The 27,979-nt window shown below is 44.6% G+C and overlaps 1 protein-coding gene across 2 annotated transcripts; it reads left to right on the forward strand.

The window, feature by feature from the left end:
* The first annotated feature begins 35 nt into the window (after positions 1 to 35).
* VPS37D (VPS37D subunit of ESCRT-I) lies at positions 36 to 27,979 on the forward strand. Of its 2 annotated transcripts, XM_077294521.1 has the most exons (5): positions 36 to 452; positions 5,888 to 6,059; positions 21,700 to 21,723; positions 23,939 to 24,021; positions 25,474 to 27,979. In XM_077294521.1, the coding sequence occupies exons 1-5, from the start codon at positions 195 to 197 to the stop codon at positions 26,269 to 26,271; spliced, it is 1,335 nt and encodes a 444-aa protein (XP_077150636.1). In that variant the 5' UTR covers positions 36 to 194; the 3' UTR covers positions 26,272 to 27,979. The 2 variants fall into 2 exon arrangements, with proteins under 2 accessions (XP_077150636.1, XP_077150637.1); XM_077294522.1 differs by lacking the exon at positions 21,700 to 21,723 and having other exon boundaries at positions 38 to 452.

Raw genomic sequence — 27,979 nt, forward strand, 5'->3', positions numbered from 1 at the left:
TTATTTCTGTGCAGGGCTGGGGTATATTTAGCTCTGTGTATAGGCAGACACAGCTCCAGGCGGCAGCTATTACACTGCGAGCTGGACACATAGAGAAGACTCCGGGCGCCCTCTGGTGGCCGCTCCGGGTATTGCGCCCCCCGCTGCAGACTGCGGGGACCGCGGGATTGAGAGTGGACCCGGAGCCCGGCAGCATGAACCCGGGGAGCCGCTCCCATCCGTCCCCGGAGCACGATAACGCCAAGCCGGGGGTCACCCGCCCCCACCTGTCCTCGGAGCCAGGCAGCTCGAAGCCCGCCGCCCGTACTGATCCTTCCCCGGAGGCCGGCAGCAGCAGCGGCGGCGGCGGCTCTAGCCCATCGGACCGATTCGGGGTGCTGAGCACCGAGCAGCTCCGGCAGCTTCTGCAGGACGAGGGCAAACTGCAGCGCATCGTCCGCCTGAGCGAGCAGGTAGTGGGCTGCTGTGTGCAGACAGCTGTGTGCTGCTATGTCCATACATCACCTGCAGACCCTGCCTGTTGAGCCTCCCCGGCCCGTCACCCCGTGCAGCCGCCCGCTCCTCCACAGCCCCCGCACCGGGAGTGCATGCACCGGGAGTGCATGCCCCTCCGCGGAGGTGCGGGCCAGGCTGGGGCAGATGGCAGGGCTGGCTGCCTGCTGGCTCTAGGCCCTGTGTTTCCCATGCAGGAATGATTACCTGCAATCACTGCATTTTCATTGTTCTGAGGAGCAGGCAGCGGATGAGCAGCAGACATTGTGCCCACATCTGTGCCCGGCCATTGGCTTGTTAGTAAATAGACTGGGTGTAGACAGCTGGAGGATGTGCCATGCATGTCCTATTACTGCCAGGGCCTGCATCCCTGCCATCCTGAGGATGAGGGGCTCTCCACACCTTGTCTACGTGCTGGCTGGTGCCCGGCTCTCCGGCTTCTCTGCCCATGTTTATGTGTATGGGCACAGACTAGGCCTTTACCACCCACATACTGCTCCTCTGCCTGTAGCTCTGTGAACCTGTAGCGTTCTTTGTGTGGAGGCCGGGGTGTACATCTGTGTGCTGGATCACGTACCCTACACGGCACTGCTGGCCACTCTGGCCGGCCCATGGGGACATGCTTTGGATCGGGGAGCTAAGCTCTCAGGCTGGCTTTTTTGTCTATTCTTTACGTCTCCCTCCCCTTACATCTTTCCTTTGTTCCCTTTTCTCTCCTCATTTCTGTCCTCCGTGTTCCCTCTCTTCCCCGTGTTTGGTGTGTTACACACGTCACCTTTCACTTGTGTCTTTTATGTCTGTCGTTTCTGTGTATTCCTGCATTGTGCCTTGTGGGATTTCTGTCTTCCAGCCATAGACATCACAATAATCATTGACGACAAGTGACCATAAGATCAGTCTGGTTCTAAACAATGGGAATTTGGCAGCGGTCTGTCTTCCACGTGTCCCTGTCATGTTACTCTGTGTTCTGCTGATATACACTGGCACTAGGTGCAGCAATGTGAGTGGTACTTACAGCACTAGGAGCAGTTCAAAATATCCTCCAAGAAATATTTACCATCTCTGTCCCTTTACCAGGTAACGTCCCAGTACGGGAACACTTGTCCAGGGCTCTAAACGTTTTCCACCGGGATGAGATTTACTTAAAGGAATGTTTCCTGGACCTTGGAATGAGATTCACTTCTGTAGGGAATGTTTCCTGGACCTTGGGGTGAGATTTACTCCTGTAGGGAATGTTTACTGGACCTTGGGGTGAGAGTCACCTCTGTAGGGAATGTTTACTGGACCTTGGGATGAGATTCACTTCTGTAGGGAATGTTTACTGGACCTTGGGATGAGATTCACTTCTGTAGGGAATGTTTCCTGGACCTTGGGGTGAGATTTACTCCTGTAGGGAATGTTTACTGGACCTTGGGGTGAGATTCACCTCTGTAGGGAATGTTTACTGGACCTTGGGATGAGATTTACTTCTGTAGGGAATGTTTACTGGACCTTGGTGTGAGATTCACTTCTGTAGGGAATGTTTACTGGACCTTGGGGTGAGATTCACCTCTGTAGGGAATGTGTCCTGGACCTTGGGATGAGATTCACTTCTGTAGGGAATGTTTACTGGACCTTGGGGTGAGATTCACCTCTGTAGGGAATGTTTACTGGACCTTGGGATGAGATTTACCTCTGTAGGGAATGTTTACTGGACCTTGGGATGAGATTTACCTCTGTAGGGAATGTTTATTGGACCTTGGTGTGAGATTTACCTCTGTAGGGAATGTGTCCTGGACCTTGGGATGAGATTTACTTTTGTAGGGAATGTGTCCTGGACCTTGGGATGAGATTTACTTCTGTAGGGAATGTTTCCTGGACCTTGGGATGAGATTTACTTCTGTAGGGAATGTGTCCTGGACCTTGGGATGAGATTTACTTTTGTAGGGAATGTGTCCTGGACCTTGGGATGAGATTTACTTCTGTAGGGAATGTTTCCTGGACCTTGGGATGAGATTAACTTCTTTAGGGAATGTTTCTTGGATCTTGGGAACACACATGACCTATTCGGTGGCAGTAAAAGAGCATAGATATATATTTTTATGAATCTGCAAATGATCTAAACTAATATCATATTTACATTAGTTTTGTCCGTCCGTCACCCTGACCTCAATAAAAAAAAAACAAGAAAAAAAAACCACTGTGATAAATCCTATAAAGATTGTGATCATGACTGAGGCACTCCAGCATATAACGGCTAATGACAGTCACGTCAGAATCAGTTTTTAATAAAAAAGGAAAAATATATACAAAAAGTGTGACCGCTGTCTAGACATGATATTGTGGTTGATCTGATCCTTAAACTGCTTATTAGGAACCCTATAGTTTCCTTAAGATGCCAAGTGGTAAAATACAATTTTGTAATTCTTAGCCTGTGTTCACCTCGGCGTCATTCTGTTTACATGTCGGACCCCAGCAATGGAGCAATGGTCTCTCGTAGGCCAAATAAGTGCTGTGCTGGTTTGTCCCGTATTTTCGGCACAATCTGTCACGGAACTTTTAAACAGATCCTGATAGGACAGAGATTATATCGGTAAGGGTATGTTCACACATGTCTGCTTGGTTGCCGAAGTTTCTAAGACTCCCAGTTCACGTGGATGGGTCTTGCAGAAATCATTTGCATACTGATCTATGAAATGGATTTTACAGTTGGATAAATCGTAGTGAATCTCCATGTGTGACTATACCGATTCAGGACTTCAATATCATTACAATTATGTGTAAGGATGGGGCTCAGCGGCGATTTTTACTGTGGCATACGGTTAACGATCGCTTTGTCATTACTACATTGCAGAATATTGCATGTAAATGGGGTCACATTGGACCCACATGGTACCCCAATAAGCAAGTCACAAATTATCCAACTAGATCCAACTTTTTGTCACTTGCTTGTTACGATCACAACACCTTGCGAGTCACAATGTGAACCTATTCACTTGCATCATGCTGCGATATAGCAGCAGCATACTGCAATTTTTGGCTATGTGACGTGTGCGTGTTAGTCAATGTGTGGTGGCCAAAGTTGCTGTGTAGTCCTAGCCTGAGGCCGGGATCACATACAGTGAGATACGGCCGAGTCTCGCAGGTTAAAACCAAGCTCTGGCACCCGCACTCCAGAGCGGAGTGGAAATTGAATTTTAGTTTACTATGAATTTTTTCCCCTTCCTTTTAAAATATCCAGAGGAGAGTTGGTGCAAATCAATCATGACCTGGAGCATCGTCCACATCAGTGATATGTGATCGCTGGACAGGAGCCCTGAAAACCTCTTCCTACCTGACAGCATCCGCCGCTCTTTTTAATTTGCCGGCTTGGCCATCAAATTGAAAGAAGAGCTGCAGATGCCTTGAGGTAGGACACGGTTCTCAGGGCTCCCGTCCAGCGATCACATATCACTGATGTGGACGATGGACCAGACCCTGCGAATCGATTCGCAATATCTCAAATCCCTAAATGTAATTGGCATCACAGACCAGATACCCATTAATGAAGGGGGAACACTTGGCACTTAGAAATCTAGCCCCAGTTTGGATCTCCAGGAGATGAATATGAACAAAATATTGCAGGCAGTAAAGTTGGCTACATTAATATAAAGGCTAACATGACTTTTTTGGTGGTCTGCAATGAGAATTTATAAGGACATCATTGGAAAACAGTCCAAGAAACATGAGTGACCGATGCAAACTTCTTGATGCATTGAGTACATGGCACCTGAGATGTCCCCAGATGTGGCTAAAAGCAGAATGGTCACAGTAATTGTCAAAAATATATACAAAGCCATAAGCTAAAGTAGGATTTCATACAAATATGTTTATGGTGCTTGTATAATGTTTGCTATAAATGTGTAATATACTGAGAACAATAATAATTATGTCAATGTCGAGCTCAATGTGGTAGTCACTCTTTCCTGATCCTGGCACTGAATGTGAATCTGGATGCCAGGTGTCAGCTTCATGGTAATGAAAATAAGTTCTGCCTTGTGGGAGATTTGTGTGGCATTCGGTAGGTCTCTATTTTTGTGGGAATCACATGTTCCTTCCCGAACTTCTGGGAGGGTTGGCAAGTACTCCCTATTCCTGTATCTAAATGGCCTGGACAAGGCAGTGTGGCCTGTTTCTTCCTCTCAGCCTTATGGCAACTAGGACTGACAGTTCTTACCTAGTTAGGCCTCTGGTGTACATATAACAGGCTTTCATATTGATAAAGGGTTTCATCGAAGATCAAAAACGTAAAGGATTATTGCAATCTTCGCAAGTCATCACATTTCAATTGAGTTGGTGCAAATTGATTCGCAACACCTAGTGATGTCTCACCATGCAGGCTAACCAAAAGAAGAGCGAAGAGCCGTGGATACTGGGGTAGGAGGCATTTCTCTGGGCCCATGTGTAGTGGCCACAGATCACTGACCTGGCCGCTGGACAGGGATTGAATGGCACCAACTCTTCCGATCACATTTTTCCTTGTTGATCACTGGAACCACCACCGAGTCAGAGAACATGGCTTTAATATGTGCAGCCACTGACCGTGGGACATCCAGAGACTGTACTTGCTTAACTCTGGCAGTCCCATAAATGGAATATGGCCACTGATCTAATAGAATGCAGCATTTCAGACAACCTCTCTTGACCTCATCAGGTAGGCCCCAGTGGTCAGCAAGGTATCACCTATCCTGTGGACTCTTCCATTGTTGGAAATAAAGCTGGCCATACATATTAGACAGCTGTCAGTCACACAATACTCTCCCATACACAGGAGTGCTCGTTTAGTCAAGCATGTGTGTGTTTTCAGTGAGACGGTGAGAAGGCCGCCAACTAACACGTTGCCCAGCGGCTTATCTCTGGGAGAACAATAAAATCGGCAGTGCGAAATTGGACATGCGTGATTGACATCTCTCCAGACCATCAGTCACCCTGCGGTCCCTCTGTCCTATGTCAGTGACCAAATTCACCCTGAAGGTGCCCATACACTTTCAATATTGCTCGGCCAAATGCCCATTAAGCTATTTTTCTGGAACAGCTCTCCCTCCCACAAGTCCTCAAATGGACTTTTAATGGCACAATGGGATAACCAGGAGACCACCAGACACGTCAGACTTTCTCACTGAAATCTGTTGGTTTAACTAACTCTAATGTGTTTGTGCATCTTAAGACGAGTGCTCCATGGGAATCAGTAGTGGTAAAAACAATAAAAAAAAAAAAAATCATTAAAAATTCTCCATGGTCTCAGTTCTTAAAATTTTTGCAGTTACCAAATATTTAAACGTCGTTCTTCATGTACCGAGAAGCTTATTTCATCTCATTTCAGTTTTGTGCTTCTGCGCTCTGTGTCTGTTACCATATCTCTGTCTTTCTCCCGTAGGCGCAGTCTCTCCAGGAGGAGAGAAGAACCTCTTTGGCCTCTAACTTTGAGCTTGCTCAGAAAAACTTGTCCCTTCGCCCACGTCTGGAGACGGGAAAAGCCAACCTGGCAATCAAGTACCAGCTGTTGCGCGAGACGTGTGCATCTTGTCGTGGGAAACTACGAAAAATCCGTGAGTGCTGTTCTATCAGTGCGTCCTTGTGCCAGACTGATCTGCCAATTAGAATGATTTCCCTCATGAGATAGAGATTCTGCTCATTACTTCTAATATTTGAATCCAAAGATGAAGAAAAAACATTTATTTTTTTACATTTCTACTGATTACCTGAATATTGAAAATGTGTTCTTAATTTTTTGGGGTCGTGTTAGATACTTTTGCTTCCTACTACAGTAGTCCCAGGTAGGGATGATCTTATCGTTTCCATTATGTCCAATTTTGGCTAAAATTTGCAAAACCCATTGCCTAATGCTGTCACATTCTCAACTTACTCTACTTTTAGAATTAAGATAGTAGAATGGGTCCCCTTAGTTGGTTGCCGATACAGCCTAGCTTCCTGTGCTGACATTCCAAGTGACCACTGCTGGCAGTCACGGGCTGCTGTGGTCCTATAGATCGGAGGTCTTCACAGGAGGCTGAGTTATACCGAGACCGACACGAGACAAGCCAAAGGAATCGCAGAAGCACAATGCGAAGTGAGGATTGTGTTTTTAATTTACTTTGCCCTATCAAGACAAATCTAGCCTGAAATGTGGATTTGTGGCGGTTTTCCCTGTGCTTTCTTGTGGAAGTCTTGTGGAAAACATCTGTCCCATGGAAATATACCCTTAGGCCTCGATTCATCATTTGTGTTTTCTTTAAAGGGAACCTGTCAGCAGTTTTGGCCGATATAAGATGCGGCCACCGCCTTTCAGGGCTTATGTACAGAACTCTGTTATGCTGTACATAAGCCCCGGTCCAACCTGGAAGATAACAAAATTATGTTTTATTATACTCCCCTTCAGGGTGGTCTGGTAAAGGACTGCAGTGCGCAGGCGCCGGGCCGCTCTGACCTTTCCTGGTGACTGCGCACTGCAGTACTTTGCTCTGCCCTCAACAGGATAGAGAAGTGCGCCTGTGCCGGAGTGCGATGCCGGGGAGCCTGTGAAGCAACAGGTGGGCGACATCGCAGGAAGACACCCATCGGACCGGACCGCCCTGCAGATGAGTATAATGAAACATATTTTTCTTATCTTGCATGTCGGATCGGGGGCTTATCTGCAGCATTATAGAATGCTGCATATCAGTCCTGAAAGGCAGTGGCCATATCTTATATCAGACAAAACAGTTGACAAGTTTGTTTTAAATAATTTTTTTGGCTTGTTTTTGTTTTTACACTGTTGGATTATGTGCCAATTTCATGGAAAAGGGGCACACAACATTTGATGAATTGGTGCAGATGAAAAAAAAAATACTTATTCTTTTTGGCTATTTTACACCTTTTTAGAATAAAAGAAATGTTTTTGTTCTTTACTAGGATACTAGAGTACAATTGCACAATGTTATTACATTTCAAAAAGTTACAAATGATTAGGATTAAACACTTGGATAACTAAAACTATGGCCATAGTGCTGAACTGATTACACCAAGGAGAAGCATTTTTTACTCGGGAGGGGAAAAGGCACAAAAACAATGATGAATGAACCCCTTAGTGCTTAGTGTGTAGCTTGGGTGAAGAGTGTACTGTATATACCTTGTACTAAATGCTAGTTTGCTATTTCAAGAGGTTCTCCAGTGGAAAAAAAAAAAAAGTTATCACCTATTGTCATTTTAGATGATAACTTTATTGATCAGTCTGGGTTTGACAGGAGCTTTTTTGAGGAGATCCATAGAGCATGAATGGAGCAGTGGTTGGGCATGTGCACTGCTGCTCCATTCTAAGGCCGGGGTCACACCTAACGTATCAAAATACGGTCGTTTTTTTACAGCAGAGATACGCAGAAATGTTCCTGAACAGTGATCCATATTCAATGCGAGGATGCAATTTTTTTTTTACTCCAAAAATTACCCGTGTGTCATCCGTATGGCATCCGTACGGCGAGATTTTTTCGCCAGCTTGCAAAATGGACATAGAATGGATCCATGGGCTCAAATATTTGTGAAAACATATATACAGTATATATATACACTAGATGGTGGCCTGATTCTAACTCATCGGGTATTCTAGAATATGTATGTAGTTTATTTATGAAGTTTTCAGAATAATGCAATTTATACACAGGATTCGGCCGGCCGGGGCGCGACCAATTAGCGAAGCGTGCTTCAAATTGTGGGCCTATTCGCGGCCGGACTGTGCCTGCCGCTGATTGTTCGCGGCCGGCCGGGTGTGACCAATCAGTGAAGCCAGGGTTGGCTCCAGGTTTTTGAGGGCCCCGGGCGAAAGAGTCTCAGTGGGCCCCCTCTTTAACACATACCACGATTCATGATGCACAGATACAGCAAAGAAATATACCACAGCCAAGTAGCATATACCACAGCCCACGTAGCATATAGCACAGCCCAGTAGCATATAGCGCAGGCCACATAGTATATAACACAGGCCACTTAGTATATAACACAGGCCACGTAGCATATAGCACAGCCCACGTAGCATATAGCACAGCCCACGTAACATATTGCACAGCCCACGTAGTATATAGCACAGCCCACGTAGTATATAGCACAGCCCACGTAGTATATAGCATAGCCCACGCAGTGTATAACAGCCCACGTAGTATATAGCACAGCCCATGCAGTGTATAACACAGCCCATGCAGTGTATAACACAGCCCACGCAGTATATAACACAGGCCATGTAGTATATAACACAGCCCACGTAGTATATAACAGCCACGTAGTATATTGCCCAGCCATGTATATAGCACAGAAAACACACCCACAGAGATGACAGGGATCCCACATAAAACATGTAGTTGTAAATAAATATCTAACTCTACCCATGTATATATAAGGACAGTAAGGTATACTCCAGATAATCAAGACAACAAAAAATTGGAGTTCTATACAAGATTGGTATAAAATCAGTATTTTTTTATTACAACAATTAGTAAAAACCGTGATTTAGAAATAAATACGTAGAAGCAAGGAGACCCTAGTAGAAAAACATCCTAATCCCAGGCACAGAGCTGTATATTCATAATGTCACCATGGTATAAATAAATAAGAAGCACCACTATTGACACACAATGGTATGGTGTACGCCCGTATGTGACTGGCTTACATTAGCATACAATATGAACCACCATACAGCAAAAAGTAGTACTAGTTTCCATGTAGACAAGTGTCCTCCATACAGGAAGGAAACAAAAACAATTGTGGTGCATATCAGGTGCAAGGTATCTTACCCATGGTGAAGTGACCAGTGCCTGGGACCCTGGATACCCCCCTGTCGCGCGTTTCGCGTGGCTTTCTCAAAGAGGGAATGATATAGTAGTATATAGCACAGCCCACGTAGTATATAACACAACCACATAGTATATAGCACAGCTCACGCAGTATATTACCCAGCCACGTAATATATTGCACAGCTACATAGTATATAGCATAACTCACGTAGTATATAGCACAGCTCACGTAGTATATAGCACAGCTCACGCAGTATATAACACAGCCACGTAGTATATTGCCCAGCCACGTAATATATTGCTCAGCCCACGTAGTATATAGCACGGAGACGCAGCATATAACACAGCCCACGTAGTATATAACAGCCACGTAGTATATTGCCCAGCCATGTATATTGCACAGCTACGTAGTATATAGCACAGCCCACGTAGTATATAACACAGCCACGTAATATATTGCTCAGCCCACGTAGTATATAGCACGGAGACGCAGCATATGACACAGCCCACATAGTATATAGCACAGCGATGTAGTATATAGCACAGCCCGCGTAGTATATAACACAGCCCACGTAGTATATAGCAATGTGGGCACCGTATCCCTGTAAAAAAAAAAAAGAATTAAAATAAAAAATAACATGGTGTAACGCAGCCATTAACCCTGTGTGAGCACTGACTGGAGGGAAGTATGGAGGGGGCACTGACAGAGATTAGGAAGGGGCGAATTCGTGGCCGGACTGTGCCCGTCGCTGATTGGTCGCGGCGGGACCAATCGGCGACACAGAATTTCCGTGACAAACAGACAGACAGACACACAGACGGAAGTGCCCTTTAGACGATTATATATATATATATATATAGATATATTTTTCATACAGAGCTAGATAGCAGAAAAGCCGGTAATTCTATTGCCGGCTTTTGCTATCTCCTTACCAAACCCGACAGGATATGAGACATGGTTTACATACAGTAAACCATCTCATATCCATTATAGTTTTAGATATTCCTCAGTTATAATGTTAGTAGTTTGTGTGTGCACAATTTGGGAGCTCTAGGTGTTAAAATAAAGGCTTAAATCACGGAAAAAAACTGGCGTGTGCTCCCGCACAATTTTCTTTGCCAGAGTGGGAAAGCCAGTGACTGAGGGCAGATATTAATAGCCTATAGAGGGACCATGGATATTGGCCCCCCTGGCTAAAAACATCTGCCCCCAGCCACCCCAGAAAAGGCACTTAGCCACTCTCTTCCCACTCCCCTGTAGCGGTGGGATATGGGGTAATAAGGGGTTAATGTCACCTTGCTAATTTAAGGTGACATTAAGCTTGGTTAATAATGGAGAGATGTCAATAAGACACCTATCCATTATGAATCCAATAGTAATAAAGGTTTAAAAATAAACACACATTATGAATAAAGTATTTCAGTGAAATAAATAAACACATGGGGTTTTAATATCTTTATTGCACGCCTAATCCAACTGACGACCCTCTTCTTCTGAAAAAAAATGAAAATAAGAAAGCAACAACATCCCATACCTGTCTGCCGTACAGTCATGTCCCACGATGTAAATCCATCTGAAGGGGTTAAATAAATTTAAAGCTAGGAGCCTGCTAATGCAGCCGCCTCTGGCTGTAAAAACTGGGGAATGAATGGAATGCAGCTTCGTTGACTTGCGGTGCCGCCCGTCATAGAAGCTGCGCCCCCTAGTGGCAGAAAGTCATATGAACTGTAGAGTGGGAATATTTTCTCACGCTAGAGTTCATGAGTTTATACCACCAGGGTGCGCAGATTCTGTGATGGCAACACAAGTCAACAAAGCTGCATTCCATTCATTCCCCAGTTTTTACAGCCAGGGGCAGCTGCACTAGCAGGCTCCTGGTTGTAAATTTCTTTAACCCCTTCAGATGGATTTACATCGTGGGACATGACTGTACGGCGGACAGGTATGGGATATTGTTGCTTTTTTATTTTCCTTTTTTTTCAGAAGACGAGGGTCGTCAGTTGGATTGAGCATACAATAAAGATATTAAAACCCCATGTGTTTATTTCATTAAAATACTTTATTCATAATGTGTGTATTTTTAACCCTTTATTACTATTGGATTAATAATGGATAGGTGTCTTATTGACATCTCTCCATTATTAACCTGGCTTAATGTCACCTTACATTAGCAAGGTGACATTAACCCCTTATTACCTCATATCCCTTTACCGCTACTCGGGAGTGGGAAGAGAGTGGCTAAGTGCCAGAATAGGCGCACCTTACAGATGTGCCTTTTCTGGGGTGGCTGGAGCCAGATGTTTTTAACCTGGGGGGGGGGGGGGGGGGCAATAATCACAGTCCCTCTCTAGGCTATTAATATCTGCCCTCAGTCACTGGCTTTACCACTCTGGCGGAGAAAATTGTGCGGGAGCCCACGCCAGTTTTTCCGTGATTTAAGCCTTTATGTTAACACCTAGAGCTCCCAAATTTTACACACACAAACTACTAACATTATTAGTGAGGAATATGTAAAGATATAAGGGATATGAAATGGTTTACTGTATGTAAACTATGTCTCATATCCTGTCGGGTTTGATAAGGAGATAGCAAAAGCCGGCAAGTGAATTACCGGCTTTTATGCTATCTAGCTCTGTATTAAATATAAATATATATATATGTGTGTGTGTGTCAATGACATAATGACATCTATCTATCTATCTATCTATACTATGTGTAGACATTTATTTTCTCTATTCTAACCTGTCAGTGTGATTTTACTGTACACCGCACTGAATTACCAGCTTTTCTATAGAACACCGGTGCGTATTTCTCGCAAGTAACACTGATGGTCCGCGTGTAATCCGTATTTTTCTCACCCCCATAGACTTTCACTGGCGGATTTTTTTGCACAATATGCTAACAAACGCAGCATGCTACGATTTTCTCAGCCCGTAAAATACGGCCGAGAAATATAAGGCTGATGGAAGCAGCCCCATAGAGAAACATTGGTCTGTGTGCAATGCGTTGATTTTTGCGGCTCTCCCTCATCCATATTCCTCTCTAGTGTGACCCCGGCCTAACAGGGATAAAAGTTCCTTGTCAGGTATTAAAATTCACCTTTGTACTAAGTCCCAGCGTTGAGACTCCCACCCCACCCCACCGATCAATGAGTCATTGCCTAGACACAAAAAAACCAACTGAAAACAATCAGGCCGTCCCTTTAATGAGTCCCTGACTCTCCCTTTTTTTTTTATTTTAAGTTTTGTTATTTTAACACTAATAGCAACTGAAATTTTTTATAAAAAAAACCCCACAAATATAATAAAAAGAAATGCAAGTACAACAATACTCTACATTTTTAAATTGTACAAACATTGCTAAAATAACTTTGGCAGCAAAGGTATAGTATGGTAAACGTTTACCTTTATGTTATATTGGAACTCAGAGTGTTATGGACTGGTAATTTAGGAGCGACATGCGACTAGCTCTGGGTAGGTGGTAACTATACAGACCGCAGTTCCTGATCTTAACACAACACTAGCAGTAGCCGTGGGATGTTCCTGTCACTCCCTGGACACCTTGTCACAGCCGGAGAACTAGCTACCCCTAAAGGTAGAAACAGGAAAGCTATCTTGCCTCAGAGAAAATCCCCAAAGGATGAGACAGCCCCCCACAAATATTGACTGTGAGAGGAGAAGGAAATAACATACGTAGTATGAAACAAGATTTAGCAAAGGAGGCCAATTCTAGCTAGATAGACAGTAAGGAAAGAAACACTGTGCGGTCAGTAATAAAAACTAGAAAAAGTCCACCGCAGAGATATGCAAAAAATCTCCACACCTGACTAAAGGTGTGGAGGGCAAAAACTGCAGCCCAGAGCTTCCAGCTTAGCTGAATAGATCCATACTGATAAGCTGGACAAATGAGCAAAACATAGAATGTGCTGAACAATAAAGTCCACAACAAGTGGACTGCAAAAGGACAAAAGGACTTATCTTTGCTGAACTGGACAGAGTGTCAGGGAAATCCAAAAGAGCAGTGGCTCCAAGCAGGAACAATTGACAACTGGCATTGATTGAGGAATAAGGCCAGACTAAAATAGCCGAGCCAGAAAGACGATCAGTGGGAGCAGCTGCTGATGCTAAATCCAAGAAGCAGCTATACCACTCAAAACCACAGGAGGGAGCCCAAGAGCAGAATTCACAAAAGTGCTACTTACAACCACCGGAGGGAGCCCAAGAGCGGAATTCACAACACAGAGCCCATGAGTAATTTGTACAACTCTCCCTTTATTCCAGAGGTGGGGAATCTTTTTTTTTTTTTTTTTTTTTTTTTCCTGCCATTTTGATATTTATACCATCCTTCGGGGGCCGTACAAACTCCTCCCACAAAGTACATCCTGACTCTGGCACTAGTTTCAGGACGTAATCTTTCATTGCATGCCCTTCAGTGGTCAGTAGTGAACACTGTGTGTGTGTGCTCACAGAGTAAGAAGAAATTAATGAGCTGGTGGCAATCAAAATACACCACCCTGCCCAAGAATGTGGTCCCTGGGAATCTGCTCGGGGGGCCTGATAAAAGGTCATTGAGGGCCTTAAATGGCCCTGGGGCCTGAGGTTCCCCTCCCCTGCTTTATTCAAAGAAAGAATCTCCCCTTGCTTTTTTTATTTAGAGGTTCAATTTCTTTTACAATTTTTATAAGTGAAACTTTCCATATTACTGAACTGTTGTTCTGTTGGAGACCAAATGGGACCATATCTTATTGAACTTTTAATGTACTTGTGATGCATATACAGGGCTTTGTAGTGAGTGACATATGAGTTTACTCCCCTGTTACATTTATTTTTATTTTTTAGCTCCTCTTCAGCCCGCTGCAGTCATTCTTGGGGTTTATTTACGTCATGAACATCCTGCCAGCTCTCCCTCTGAGTCTTTAGATTATATTTCCCAAAAGGCAGTGATCTACCTGTCCCCATCTCGCACACTCCCATCCTCAGTGCTCGTCTTCTCCACTTACAAAGCACCCTCTAGAGACTCTTATACAGTCTCAAGATAGATAAATTGTTCCTTGCATAGTTTCTCCTTGCTGACATTCCTCCCACTTTACCTTCTGACCCTCTACTGCTGTCACTGGCTGTTTTAGAAGTACTGTAGTGGAGCAGTGAGTCATATAATATATTACTTTACTCTAATTTAGTCTAGCACTGTCCCCTACTGCCAAGTCACAAGATAAGATTACAGTATTTTTTGGATCATTAGACGCACCTAGGTTGGGGAAAAGCATTTTTGAACCTGTCTTCAGGATCAGGCATGTCAAACTAAATGTATGGGCATAAAAGTGCTGTCCTACTGGTTAAATAGGTACCTTCACTGTAAAAATCCATAGCCTGGTTGTTTGGGGCTGTGGAGCGGGAGTTTTGGTAGGGTCTTTGACTCTGCTCTGGCTCCTCGGCTGCCTCTAGTGTCAGTATCTTGTTACTGTTTTAAATTTCACTCTGGCACAGTCCTAACTGCGGGCAGCACTTGCACCCATTCACATTGTAGTTGTCTTCAGTAAAATGGCGCCGGAGGTGGCGCGTTCACAGATTGAGATATCCGCTTGTCATTGAGCTAAGATCTAAATCTGTGCATGTGTCGACACCGGCACCATTTTCCTAAAAGACTCCACTCCTGCCTCTCTTTCTTCACGCCACCGGGACACCTCCCTCTTCCCAGCCCAGGGCCCGCAGCATCACCCCACTCCTGCCACTGCCAGCTTTCTGGCGACCCTGCTCTTGCCTTCTGTGACCCCCGCTTGACCGCCACCTCCCCGACTATAAGACACACCCCAGATTTCCTCCCAAGTTTGGGGGGGAATATAGTTTGAAAAATACGGTACATTTTGTGTGGATTCCACAATGTCTGTGTCTTCTTCCAGCTCTTCCTCCCTTCCTGTGCACATTCCCAGTCACTCTAAACTTGCAGATCACAGCCATGACATCAGCCTTCAGTGTTCACTGCAGAGTTGCTGGCTGGGTGGTTCAAAGCACAGACAGGAAATCTCTGCTCTGTACTATGCACAGACTGTAGCAAGAAGTAACTAACTGGAGGTCACATCACCACAAGGACAGAGCAGAATTGTAGCAGCAAGTAGATTATGAATGTTCATCATTTCTGATAAACTTTGCAATGCTTTAATAATCTGTGGGCCCAGAAAACCCCTTTAACATAATCTAGTGTGCAAGACAACCCCAATTATATAGGTGCTTCTCACTAAATTATAATATTATCAAAAAGTTAATTTATTTCAATTCTTCAATACAAAAAGTGAAAATCGTATATTATATAGAGACATTACAAACAGACTGATCTATTTCAAGTGTTTATTTCTGTTAAAGGGAACCTGTCACCCCGTTTTTTCCGTATGAGATAAAAATACTGTTAAATAGGGCCTGAGCTGTGCATTGCAATAGTGTATTTTGTGGACCCTGATTCCCCACCTATGCTGCCGAAATACGTTACCAAAGTAGTCGTTTTCGCCTGTCAATCAGGCTGGTCTGGTCAGATGGGCGTGGTGTCTTCCCCCAGATCTTGCTTAGTTTTCCGTTGGTGGCGTAGTGGTGTGCGCATGTCCAAGGTCCCGAATCCACTGCACAGGGGAGTGAAAAGAGCGCGATGTGTGCTATTTCATTGGTGATCGGTGGGGGCGGCCATCTTCCTTTGGCCGCGCGTGCGCAGAAGCGGCGCTCTGCTGGCCGCGGCTTCAGGAAAATGGCCGCGGGATGCCGCGCGTGCGCAGATGGAGATCGCGGCGGCCATTTTCCTGAAGCAGAGTTCGCATCTTTGGTAACGTATTTCGGCAGCATAGGTGGGGAATCGGGGTCCACAAAATACACTATTGCAATGCACAGCTCAGGCCCTATTTAACAGTATTTTTATCTCATACGGAAAAAACGGGGTGACAGGTTCCCTTTAATGTTGATGATTATGGCTTACAGCCAATGAAAACCCAAAAGTCATTATCTCAGTAAATTAGAATAATTAAAAAACACCTGCAAAGGATTTCTAAGCATTTAAAAAGATCCCTTAGTCTGTTTCAATAGGCTCCACAATCATGGGGAAGACTGCTGAGTTGACAGATGTCCGGAAGGCAGTCAATGACACTCCACAAGGAGGGTAAGCCACAAAAGGCCATTGCTAAAGAAGCTGCCTGTTCACAGAGTGCTGTATCCAGGCATATTAATGGAAAGTTGAGTGGAAGGAAAAAGTGTGGTAGAAAAAGGTGCACAAACAACCGGAATAACTGCAGCCTTGAAAGGATTGTTAAGAAAAGGCAATTGAAAAATTTTGGGGAGGTTCACAAAGAAGTGGACTGGTGGGTGCTGGAGTCATTGCTTCAAGAGCCACCACACACAGACGTATCCAGGACATGGGCTACAAGTGTCGCATGCCAGAAGCTTCTTACCTGGGCCAAGGAGAAAAAGAACTGGACTGTTGCTCAGTGGTCCAAGGTGTTGTCTGGAGGAAGAGTGGAGAGGCATACAATCCCAGATGCTTGAGGTCTAGTGTGAAGTTTCCACAATCAGTGATGGTTTGGGGAGCCATGTCATCTGCTGCTGGTGTAGGTCCCCTGTATTTTACCAAGACCAAAGTCAAGCAGCCGTCTACCAGGAAATATTAGAGCAGTTCATGCTTCCCTTTGCCGACAAGCTTTTTGGAGATGGAAATTTCATTCTCCAGCAGGACTTGGCACCTGTCCACACTGCCAAAAGTACCAATACCTAGTTTAAAAACAACAGTATCACTGTGCTTGATTGGCCGGCAAACTCGCCTGACCTTAACCCCGTAGAGAATCTATGGGTTATTGTCACGAGGAAGATGAGAGACACCAGACCCAACAGTGCAGACAAGCTGAAAGCTGCTATCAAAGCAACCTGGGCTTCCATAACACCTCAGCAGTGCCACAGGCTGATCGCCTCCATGCCACGCCGCATTGATGAAGTAACTGATGCAAAAGGAGCCCCAGCCAAGTATTGAATGCATTTACTGAACATACATTTCAGTAGGCCAACATTTCAGATTTTAAAAACAATTTTCAAGCAAAGTATTCTAATTTACTGAGATGATGACTTTTGGGTTTTCATTGGCTGTAAGCCATAATCATCAACATTAACAGAAATAAACACTTGAAATATATCACTCTGTTTGTAATGACTCTATATAATGAGTTTCACTTTTTGTATCTTTTTGATGATATTCTAATTTTTTGAGAAGCACCTGTATGTCGTTCTAGTGCAGAAGTGTCTTCCTGTTTGGTCCCACTAAGTAAGTGCTCTCTGATGGTTACAACTGCAGTGTCAGGAGCCGGACCCGCAGCAATCACATTATCGTGAGGATAGGGTTTTCTATTCTAAGAGAGGTTGGTTGCCAGTAGGTATAAAGGTACCGTTACACTAAACGACTTACCAACGATCACGACCAGCGATGCGATCGTTGGTAAGTCGTTGTGTGGTCGCTGGGGAGCTGTCACACAGACAGCTCTCTCCAGCGACCAACGATCAGGGGAACGACTTCGGCATCGTTGAAACTGTCTTCAACGATGTCCAAGTCCCCCTGCAGCACCCGGGTAACCAGGGTAAACATCGGGTTACTAAGTGCAGGGCCGCACTTAGTAACCCGATATTTACCCTGGTTACCATTGTAAAAGTAAAAAAAAAAACACTACATACTCACCTTCTGATGTCTGTCACGTCCCCCGCCGGCGTCCACAGGGTTACGCGCTGCTGCCGAGAGCTTCCTGCACTGACTGAATGTGTCAGCGCCGGCAGCAGCGGTGACGTCACCGCTGTGCTCTGCTTTACGGCCGGCGCTGACACATTCAGTGCAGGGAAGCCGCCGGCGGGGGACGTGACAGACATCAGAAGGTGAGTATGTAGTGTTTTTTTTTTTTTTTTTACTTTTACAATGGTAACCAGGGTAAATATCGGGTTACTAAGCGCAGCCCTGCGCTTAGTAACCCGATATTTACCCTGGTTACAAGTGAACACATCGCTGGATCGGTGTCCCACACACCGATCCAGCGATGACAGCGGGTGATCAGCGACGAAATAAAGTTCTGGACTTCTAGCTCCGACCAGCGATATCACAGCGGGATCCAGATCGCTGCTGCGTGTCAAACACAACGAGATCGCTAACCAGGACGCTGCAACGTCACGGATCGTCGTCGTTCTCGCTGCAAAGTCGCTTAGTGTGACGGTACCTTAAGGATAGTATTTAGTGATCGTAAATATCGATTACTTTTTATCATTATGTCTATGGAGACTAAAATGGTTTTATTGATGACAATTTGTTTCATTACTTACTAATTTTTTTGGCTTCTTGATTGACAGCAGTGTGCAAAGACAGGGGGAGATGATGCTTATGGCAGCCAATCAGAGTTAAGCATTGACATGTCATTGGGAAATGTAAGAAGGAATTTGATTGGTCAAAAGCTACTCCACAAAATAGGCCTCTTCTCCTTTGCACCAGTTTTGACCAATCTCCTCCTACATCTCAAACAGTAGAAATATGTATGCAGATGGAAATTCATTGGCATTCTGTAAAATTTGTTCACTTGTATAACCCATTACCCCAAACACCCCAATAATCAATCATACAATAACACTGGGTGGTTTAGGGGTTTGTTTCATCCAGACAATGAAAGCTCCAATATGTGTTACACTAAAGCCTGCCAAACCTGCAGATTCTGATGTATATGCATATTTGGGCCCCATCATCATCTTGGAGATATGAATTGGGCAGTATAAATTTAGTTGCCCAATCCTTTTGTTTTCCCAGCAGATAAGTCGTTGCCAGATGTATCTGCAAGAGGCTTTTTCTGCTCTCCCCTTAATGAAAACCCTTGAACATTCATGTGTATGTTACAATTTGAAACGTAGCTATCCACTGAATAAACGTTTTGTCCACAACTATCCCCTGCTCATTTCAAAACGGCTTCGGAATAGAAGCCAAAACGCGTCACCTCTTGATTGTAAGCTATGATCTATGGAATAAAGCACATAATTGAATGAAATCAACGGTAGCTTTGTTTTAAAGTTTTGGTTGCTTGTCGTGAAACGTCTCAAATTGTAATATGCTACGAGATATGTTGGTGCTCTATAAATAAAGATCTGTATGATTATTGTAATTGAGCACTTTTTCATGAGGTTGCAGGTTACGCCCAGTAGTCAATACTTTATAAATTTTTAGGAGTAAAAATAGAGAAATGCACAATATAGTAAAAAACAACACACAAAAACATGCTCTAGAAATGCTATTTCATGGGAAATGCAATATTTAGTGAAATGGATGTCAGATGTAGTGAGAGTCCGTCTTTAAAGCACCACTCCAGCGTTTTTCTTTTCCAGCACCGGAGTGGTGCTACTAATCTAAGTTCCCTGACCCTAGTGATATAATTTCCTGCCGATCTCTTCAGCTCTTCCCGGCACAGCTACAGTGCCGCCCGCGATCTAGTGACCACAACGTCTTATTCACCAGGATGAGAGTCTCATTCTGGCGTCGTTCTGATTCTCATAGACTTGTATTGAATTGTGACTTCTGGATCATACAGGAGCGATCTGACAGATCACAAACTGCTGGAGACCGACCAAGCAGCACTGATACAAGATGAAGACGGTGGCTGGTAAGTATGAGAGTAGGGGCAGGGACCTTACGTTGGTAGCACCACTCCAGATTACATTAGTAAATTCTGGACCATAGGCGTCACAGCGTGACCCGATAGAATAAGGATATACACATAGAATAGAGAGTTATAAAGATGTCAGTCACATATATAATTAGTACAGTGCTTGTGTAGCTTACTGTCCATGTGTTTTTTTTTTTACATGCTAAATTATATTCTGAAAAAAATGGAGTGGTATCCCCTGACATCTTATCAACCAGCAGAGGGAAAGCGGACAGCTGGTGGCTGATGTTTATAGACTGGGAAGGGGGAAATACCCATGGAGCTTACCAGGCTATTAATATTGGCTCACAGCAGTATGCGTAGCCTTTCTTGGTAATTAAAATGAGATACCCCCAAAAAGATGACGTAGGGCCCCCCTATAATTAATAACCAGTAAAGGCTAGGCAGACAGCTGTGGGCTGATATTATTATCCTAGGAAGAGGCCATGGATATTGGTCCCTCTCAGACTAAAAACATCAGCTCACAGTCGCCCCAGAAAAGGGGCATCTCTAAGATGTGCCAGTTTTGGCACTTGGCCTCGCTCATCCCACTTGCCCTGGTGTGGTGGCAGGTGGGGTGATAGTTGGGGGTTGATGTCACCATTGTATTGTCAGATGACATCAAGCCCCCCCCATCTTATAGATGCCCCCCATTACTAACCCTATAGTGAAATTGTATAAAAAAAAAAACACACACCCAGATTTAAGTCCTTTAATTGAAAGAATGACAGACTTCTTTAATTACCTAAATTAAACCATATTCACGTCATTTACCAGTATACTGAAGCCAATGTCCCCTGTAACAGAATTAAACTAGTAAACAACAATATTGTAAAAAAATACATGTACAGTAAGCTACACAAGCACTGTACTGATTATATATGTGACTGACATCCTTTTATCTATGTGTATATATCTATTCTGTTGGTTCACACTGTGATTTTACTGTATGCGGCAGATGAATTTCCAACTTTTCAAAGGACATGGGGAAAAGGAATTCCGAAAGGAATTTATTTATTTAAAAAAAACCATGTTCAGTAAACTACACACACAAAGCAATATCTTTTTGTGTCTCTCTATCTCTTTGATAATGTTGCAATCGGATGCTAGGTGTTAAAATTGGATTGTACTCTCATGTAAATCGCATATCAATTGCATGACACAGACTTTTCTGGACCAAAATCGGTGATGGGTACGAGCCCACAGGTATGCTTTACATCTGTGCCCCAACCTTCAGTTACAAGCTTCGATCTCAGGAAGTTGTTTTACGGTTTGTGTCCAACACAGGAGAGCCAATTTGTCTGCTAGCACATTCCCAGAGCTGGTTGTGAAGTGGACCGGCTGCTTGCCCATTTCAGAAGCTGTATATATATAAGCTGTATATCGGCTGTGACAGAGGGGGGACTGACTTAGCTGCATTTTTTTATTTGCCGGAATGGAAAAATGCATTTAGTCTGTATTAATATAACAAAAAAATGGGTTTGAAACCCAACCCAATCTACAAAAATCACCTCTAGACCATTATCAATCTTTATTTCTAATGGACCATTTTGACGACCTCCAATCGGCCATGTACAATCCAATCGGCAGTCCTTTTAAAGAGGTTGCCTCAAGTTCTTATGTGGTTAAGATTGCAAAGTGCATGTAACAACAAACAACTTGGCAATTTACTTTTTATTTAAAGTTATCTACATTTTCAAGAATGGAGAGATTTTTAATTTTATAGTGTACAGCTTGTTGCCTAGGTACCGGCCACCCTGTGGTCTCAGGTAAGCACCTTGCACTGCTAGAAGGCTTTATACATAAGCACATGCTAGTATTGCTCTGAAGCTGGCCGGATCTGACCAACTTCAGTCCCTCTGTGATACTCCCGTTCTACAGATGTAAAGCTGCCTGTCACGGATATGTCAGATGCAGCAGACTGTCGCACTACATCTGGTTGCAGAAGGTCTCTGCGTTTGGCATTACAGACGCCTCCTTAATCCTTCTGACTCTTGGACCCAGCGGCAACCTCCCTCTGGCTCTTGTTGACTCACCTGGATCTGAGTGTTTATAAATCCCCAGTCTGCGGCAGAGAGTTATGTGATATTCACATTTTTCCCTTGTGAAGGCTTGGAGCTATAGCAGTCGGCTAACTTCCTCTCTGGAGCTGTTTGAGGAAGTTTGGTGTTACCTCTCTGAGTCTGCTCAAGCTAAGTTCATTCCCCTTGTCTGTCTACCTTTTTGTCTTTAGTTTACAGTGAGGATTGACTAGTGCTCATCCCCTCTCCCTCCCTATACCGGGCCTAGCTTTAGGGATACAGGACTTAGGTTTCCTGTTTGGCGATTGGTGAGGAACCAATTTAGGGACGGTAGGACAGGTAGGGTGTTATCAGATCGGCCTAGGGGTCTCCACTCACCCTTTCCGTAGTGTCTGGGCTTCCTTCCCCTCTTTCCTTCCCCTCTTTCCTTCGTGTTGTACTTAGTCTTCCCACACTATGGGTGACTCTGCCTCTGCCTCTGCTAGCATCCTGGGTTCAGACCAATGGCGCAACCATACTATTGGTCTGAACTGTCAATCTTCAGGAAACGCACTGACCCTTGTGGAGCAGGAAGCCGGGAGGCAAAGCATTCTTGGAGGAAAAAGAAAAGTTGAAACAACCCCTTTAATGGCCTGTTTGGAATGGCCAACCAAAATTCTGTACACAAAGACTGAAAGATTGGAACGCGAATTCTGTCATTAAAATCACACAACGAATGAGGGTTTTGCTTGTTTTGGGGTGACTGTTGGCATCTCTGGGCTGCATTCACACCTTATGTCCGCAATGCATTTCCACATTGTCTTGCTTCAATTTTATAAACACCATGGCCAAAAAGAACTTTCTGCTTACAAAGTGTGAATGCAGCCTTACACAAGCCGAATCAGAGAACAACCATTCTTAGGCCAACCAGACCCGGCGGTGTGAGCAAGCCCTAACAAATACTCATCTATGGTTATCAGCTTGTCTAAACGAATCAAAAGGAAAGGCAAAGACTTAAGGCCCCGTCTCACATAGCGAGATCGCTGCTGAGTCACAAGTTTTGTGACGCAACAGCGACCTCAGTAGCGATCTCGCTATGTGTGACACGTACCAGCGATCAGGCCCCTGCTGTGAGATCGCTGGTCTTGTCGGAATGGCCTGGACCTTTTTTTGATCATTGAGGTCCCGCTGACATCGCTGGATCGTTGTGTGTGACACGGATTCAGCGATGTCTTCACTGGTAACCAGGGTAAACATCGGGTTACTAAGCGCAGGGCCGCGCTTAGTAACCCGATGTTTACCCTGGTTACCATCGTAAATGTAAAAAAAACCAAACAGTACATACTCACATTCCGGTGTCCGTCAGGTCCCTTGCCGTCTGCTTCCCGCACTGACTGACTGCCGGCCGCCGTAAAGTGAAAGTACAGCACAGCAGTGACGTCACCGCTCTGCTGTTAGGGCCGGCGCTCAGTCAGTGCAGGAAGCGGACGCCGGGGGACGCGAAGGTGAGTATGTACTGTTTGTTATTTTACATTTTACACTGGTAACCAGGGTAAACATCGGGTTACTAAGCGTGGCCCTGCGCTTAGCAACCCGATGTTTACCCTGGTTACCAGGGGACCTCGGCATCGTTGGTCGCTGGAGAGCGGTCTGTGTGACAGCTCCCCAGCGACCACACAGCGACGCTGCAGCGATCTGCATTGTTGTCTGTATCGCTGCAGCGTCGCTATGTGAGACGGGGCCTTTAGCAGTAATACAACTGAGTACGACTTGAATGCATCAAAGTGCTGTGACAGTAGCATGTGGCATTTTATCATTTTCGTTTTGATTGTAAATAAGATGCAATTAAAAAAATGGATATTTGTTCCGTAAACGCATGAAATTTCCTCCTAATTACACTTTGATTTTACATGATAAAAGTATTGTAGTGATGTGGTTTGTCCGGTCATTCCAGTGACGCTAATCCTGTCTTTGTCTTTTGTAGAGTGCCTCTTGCAGGAATGTAATCCACATGTTGCACTCAGTCACCTGCAGGAGGAGCTGCAGAGCACCGAGGCAGAATGTGAGGTCAGTGTGTGTTACTGATTCCGACTTGTCAAGCACTAATTGCCCAAAAACAATACGCAGTCATAGAATATAAGTCGTGTTAGTGTGAAGGCTGTTCAGATGTAATAGAGTAAACCAAGAAGCAGTAAAATAACTTCTGCAAATATACCGGGATGATGCCAGGCAGAAGGATGGCCCATGTACAGCCGCAAATGGACATGTCCTGCAGAAGACCAGGAATCAGTCATTCAGGAAGATAATTGTATATTGGGCATTGTTAGCGGAAAACATGACCACACCATCATCGGTGGAGCGTTCCCATCAAACAGCATATTGGCTTCCATATCTAACACCATTTACCACCTATCACCTAATAACAGAATTGGTTATAAATATCTGATAATTGGGGTCTGTATTCACTGATTGCTATAATTTTGAAAGTAGTGGTGGTCAAGCATTCTCTATGAGGTCTATGGAAAACAGCCACATCCAGGCCTACGCTGTTGTGTCAGCCCCATAGAGCAGGGTAGAAAGGTGCAGGCCTGACCCCTGTTCTAGCAATCGGTGGGGGTCCCAGGGGTCTGAAATTTAGTACCTGTTCTGTAGGCAAGTGGTAAATGTCAGTAGTGGGTAAGTCCCTATAAAGAAACACTCCAGCGAAAGTTTGTGCAGGACCTGATATAGAGTTCCAATGAATCCCAACGAGAGACCTGTGCACTAGTGATGAGCGACTGTACTCGTTGCTCGGGTTTTCCCCAGCACGCTCAGGTGGTGTCCGAGTATTTGTAAGTGCTCGGAGATTTAGTTTTTGTTGACGCAGCTGCATGATTTACAGCTATTAGCCAGCCTGAGTACATGTGGGGGTTGCCTGGTTGCTAGGGAATCCCCACATGTATTCAAGCTGTCTATCAGCCGTAAATCATTCAGCTGAGGCAACAAAAACGAAATCTCCGAACACTTACAAATACTCGGAGATCACCCGAGCGTGCTGGGGAAAACCCAAGCAACGAGTATACTCGCTCATCACTACAGTGCACCAGGCTACACCCCCCATGCCCTGCACGAGACATAACTCGTATTAGTTTTAGGCATTCTGGCAACTACCCAAGTTCTGCACTATTTTATGCATTTATGTAAATTAAACCTTACTACAGCGTTATACAACTTTTTATGATTTGTGACAATAAAGGTTATTCTTATAAAACTTAGTAGTTTTCAATCAAATAAAAGATGAGCTGGTCCTTGGCCTGTTGAACATCTACATCTAACGCAATCTTTTTCTCTCTTTTTCTTTAACCTTTTCCCCCTATTGGTCCCTTTTCCACATATTCATTATAACTCCCCCTTTGTATATGTCATCGTTTCTCACACCATTGCTCTTGGATCTTTGCTGGCTGAAATGATTTCATTACACTGTCATGTTCTTGCCGTGCATGTCTTTACATCTGTGACATCTCACTCCCCCAACACTAGGCCCTCTCTCAGTTGTTCCTGGAGGGCTCCCTCCCTCTCCTTGTTTTCCTGGATTCTTACCATTTGCTACGGGCTCAATGTCACATCCGCAGGATCCAGAATGAGAAGCTGCTTGAGCTTCTGGGAGAGACTCTTGAACAGGACACAACCCCCCAAAACCAAGAACTGCCTCCCGACCGGGAATTGCCCCCTCAACAACCCACCAAACTACCCTCTGACCAGAACCTGGCCCCAAAGCTTCAGGAACTTCCCCCACAATCCAGAAAACTGCCCCCTAAGCAGGCCTTGCCTGTCCCTCAACCCACCAAAATGCCCCCAAACCGGGATCCTCAAATGAAGCCTCGTGAAGTGGCGCCTGGGGGCAAACAGCCTTCTCGACCTCGAGAACTGCCCATCCAAACCAGCAAAATGCCCCCTGAAAGGAAACTGCCTTCCAACCCCAAGGAGAAACCCCACAATCCCAGAGATCAAACCCCTCAGGCCAGTGTTCAACCAATCCCATCCCCTGCTGCTCCTTCACAGATGCCCCCTGCTGTATTCCGCCTGCCTCCTCTGCCATGTGGGATGGCACCTGCATTGTTGATCCCCGCGGAGGTGCTGTCTCCTTTTCAGGGTCCATCTGCCCAGTCCCCAGGATGTGGTGTCCCACCTTTGGGGTGCAACAATGGTCAACAACAGCAGCCACCCCGGGCTCCTCTGCGATTCATTGCTCGAATCTACTTCCTGAGCACTCGGCACCTAAGGGTGCTGTCCAGAGCCCAGCGGCAGCAGCAGCAGCAACACCCTCCAAAGCGATAAGTGAGGAGCTGCCGGCGGACAAGGGAGCGGGGCAATTTATGGGACGGGGGACAGGGTAGTTGTCTGTGAGTCTGCGTATGACTGTGTGCGTCTTTCTGCAGACATCGTTTCTTTGTGGAAGCAGGATGTTTGGCCATTTTCAGTCAGTGAATGGAGCGTGTATGTGGAGGCTGGTTCCATGTGAGCTTCTTGGGTGACTGAAAGAAATGAGGGCAGGTGATGCAATGTGTACTCAGTACTTCCCCATCCGTTTGTTTACTATCCGTTAATAAATGCAGCGTGGTTGTGCAGAGTCACGGTGTGTGCTGCGCCTGGCTGTGGCCCGGGGTATGGATGCGCAAGGGTTAAACGGCGTGAAGGAGTTATGAAACTGCTTTTATAAAAAACAAGGTGGTTTTGTTGCTCACAGCAACCAATCACTGCACAGCTTTCAATTTATATTCTGCCCTTGAAAAATGAAAGCTGCACTCTGATTGGGCAACAGAGACCTTTTCCTTTTCGTCAGTTTCCTAAATCTGCCCCTTTATGTTTTGTCTGGATTAAGAGAAGGTGCTGCCTATGTGTGTGTACGGTGTACAGTCCAGGGTGCGTATGTGGATAAATATTCCATTTGTTCTCATTTATTCAAGTGGTTACGATTGCTATTTATATAAAAGTGGCCCTGACATATAGAGAACTTGGGGGGGGGGATGGGCCACAGAAATAAAAAAATTTATAGATTGGATTTTTCCGGTTATTAACAAATAGACTGAAAGTTATGGTGCATCCTTATCAAGTGCCCTCTCTCTGCACGGATTCCTGCGGAGAATGTAATCAAGAATCGCGGCACAATTGTGTCTATACATGACTGAGTCTCCACCTGGTGGCCAACCGAGGTCACTACAGATACTAAAACAGTAGTAAGCTCAAGATCATGCTGTAAGAATGCTTTATAATGTGATTCTTTTTACAGCAGGTTTCTGAAATTATATTGCATAATAGTTGCAAAAAAAAAAATACTGTATTTTTTATTTATTTCTGTTTATAATTGTTGGTGATATTGTGGTTTGTTGCACATTTTTTATGCATTATGTCTACCCTAACAGTGTCTATTGAACATGGTGGTGGAATACCAGCTGTTCTTTAGTTAGACAGAATTCCCCTTTCCAAATGCTTCTTGTAGGTCATGAGTTTGCATATTCTTCATTTAATTCATTTGGGGAGTCATTGACTCATAAGGCCGGGTGTAAACCTTAGTATTAGTTTGAAACTAATACCACCCAAATCTTCTTTATTTATTTATTTTTTTTATTGCCTGAGATGACCCAAGCTGCCCTGAGAGTTTCCAGTGATTGATCCGTGCAGGTATCTCCAAGAAGCAGATCATGCATTTATACCATTGGAAGGAATAGGGGGGGGGATGGGCATTGACGACAATGATATTAGTTTGCAAAAATTCCCATTTTCCTAGCAGAAGGACCGGATGGATTATTATACCATTGGACCAAAGATTAGCAACGTCTATTATTATTTCTTTTTTTCTGTTCATAATCACAATAAATGGTTCCATTTTGTGCACTGAAAACATATCAACTAATGTGAGTGATACGTTCATTGAATAGTGCAATTCTCGATAGATTTGTTTAGTATTCAGAAATATGCTGGGGTTATACAGATCTTTAATTACTATTAGCAACTTTTTATATTAAATGCGATTTCCTCTCCTGTT

The sequence above is a fragment of the Ranitomeya variabilis genome, chromosome 3 (assembly GCF_051348905.1).
Source record: "Ranitomeya variabilis isolate aRanVar5 chromosome 3, aRanVar5.hap1, whole genome shotgun sequence".
Lineage (NCBI taxonomy): Eukaryota > Metazoa > Chordata > Amphibia > Anura > Dendrobatidae > Ranitomeya > Ranitomeya variabilis.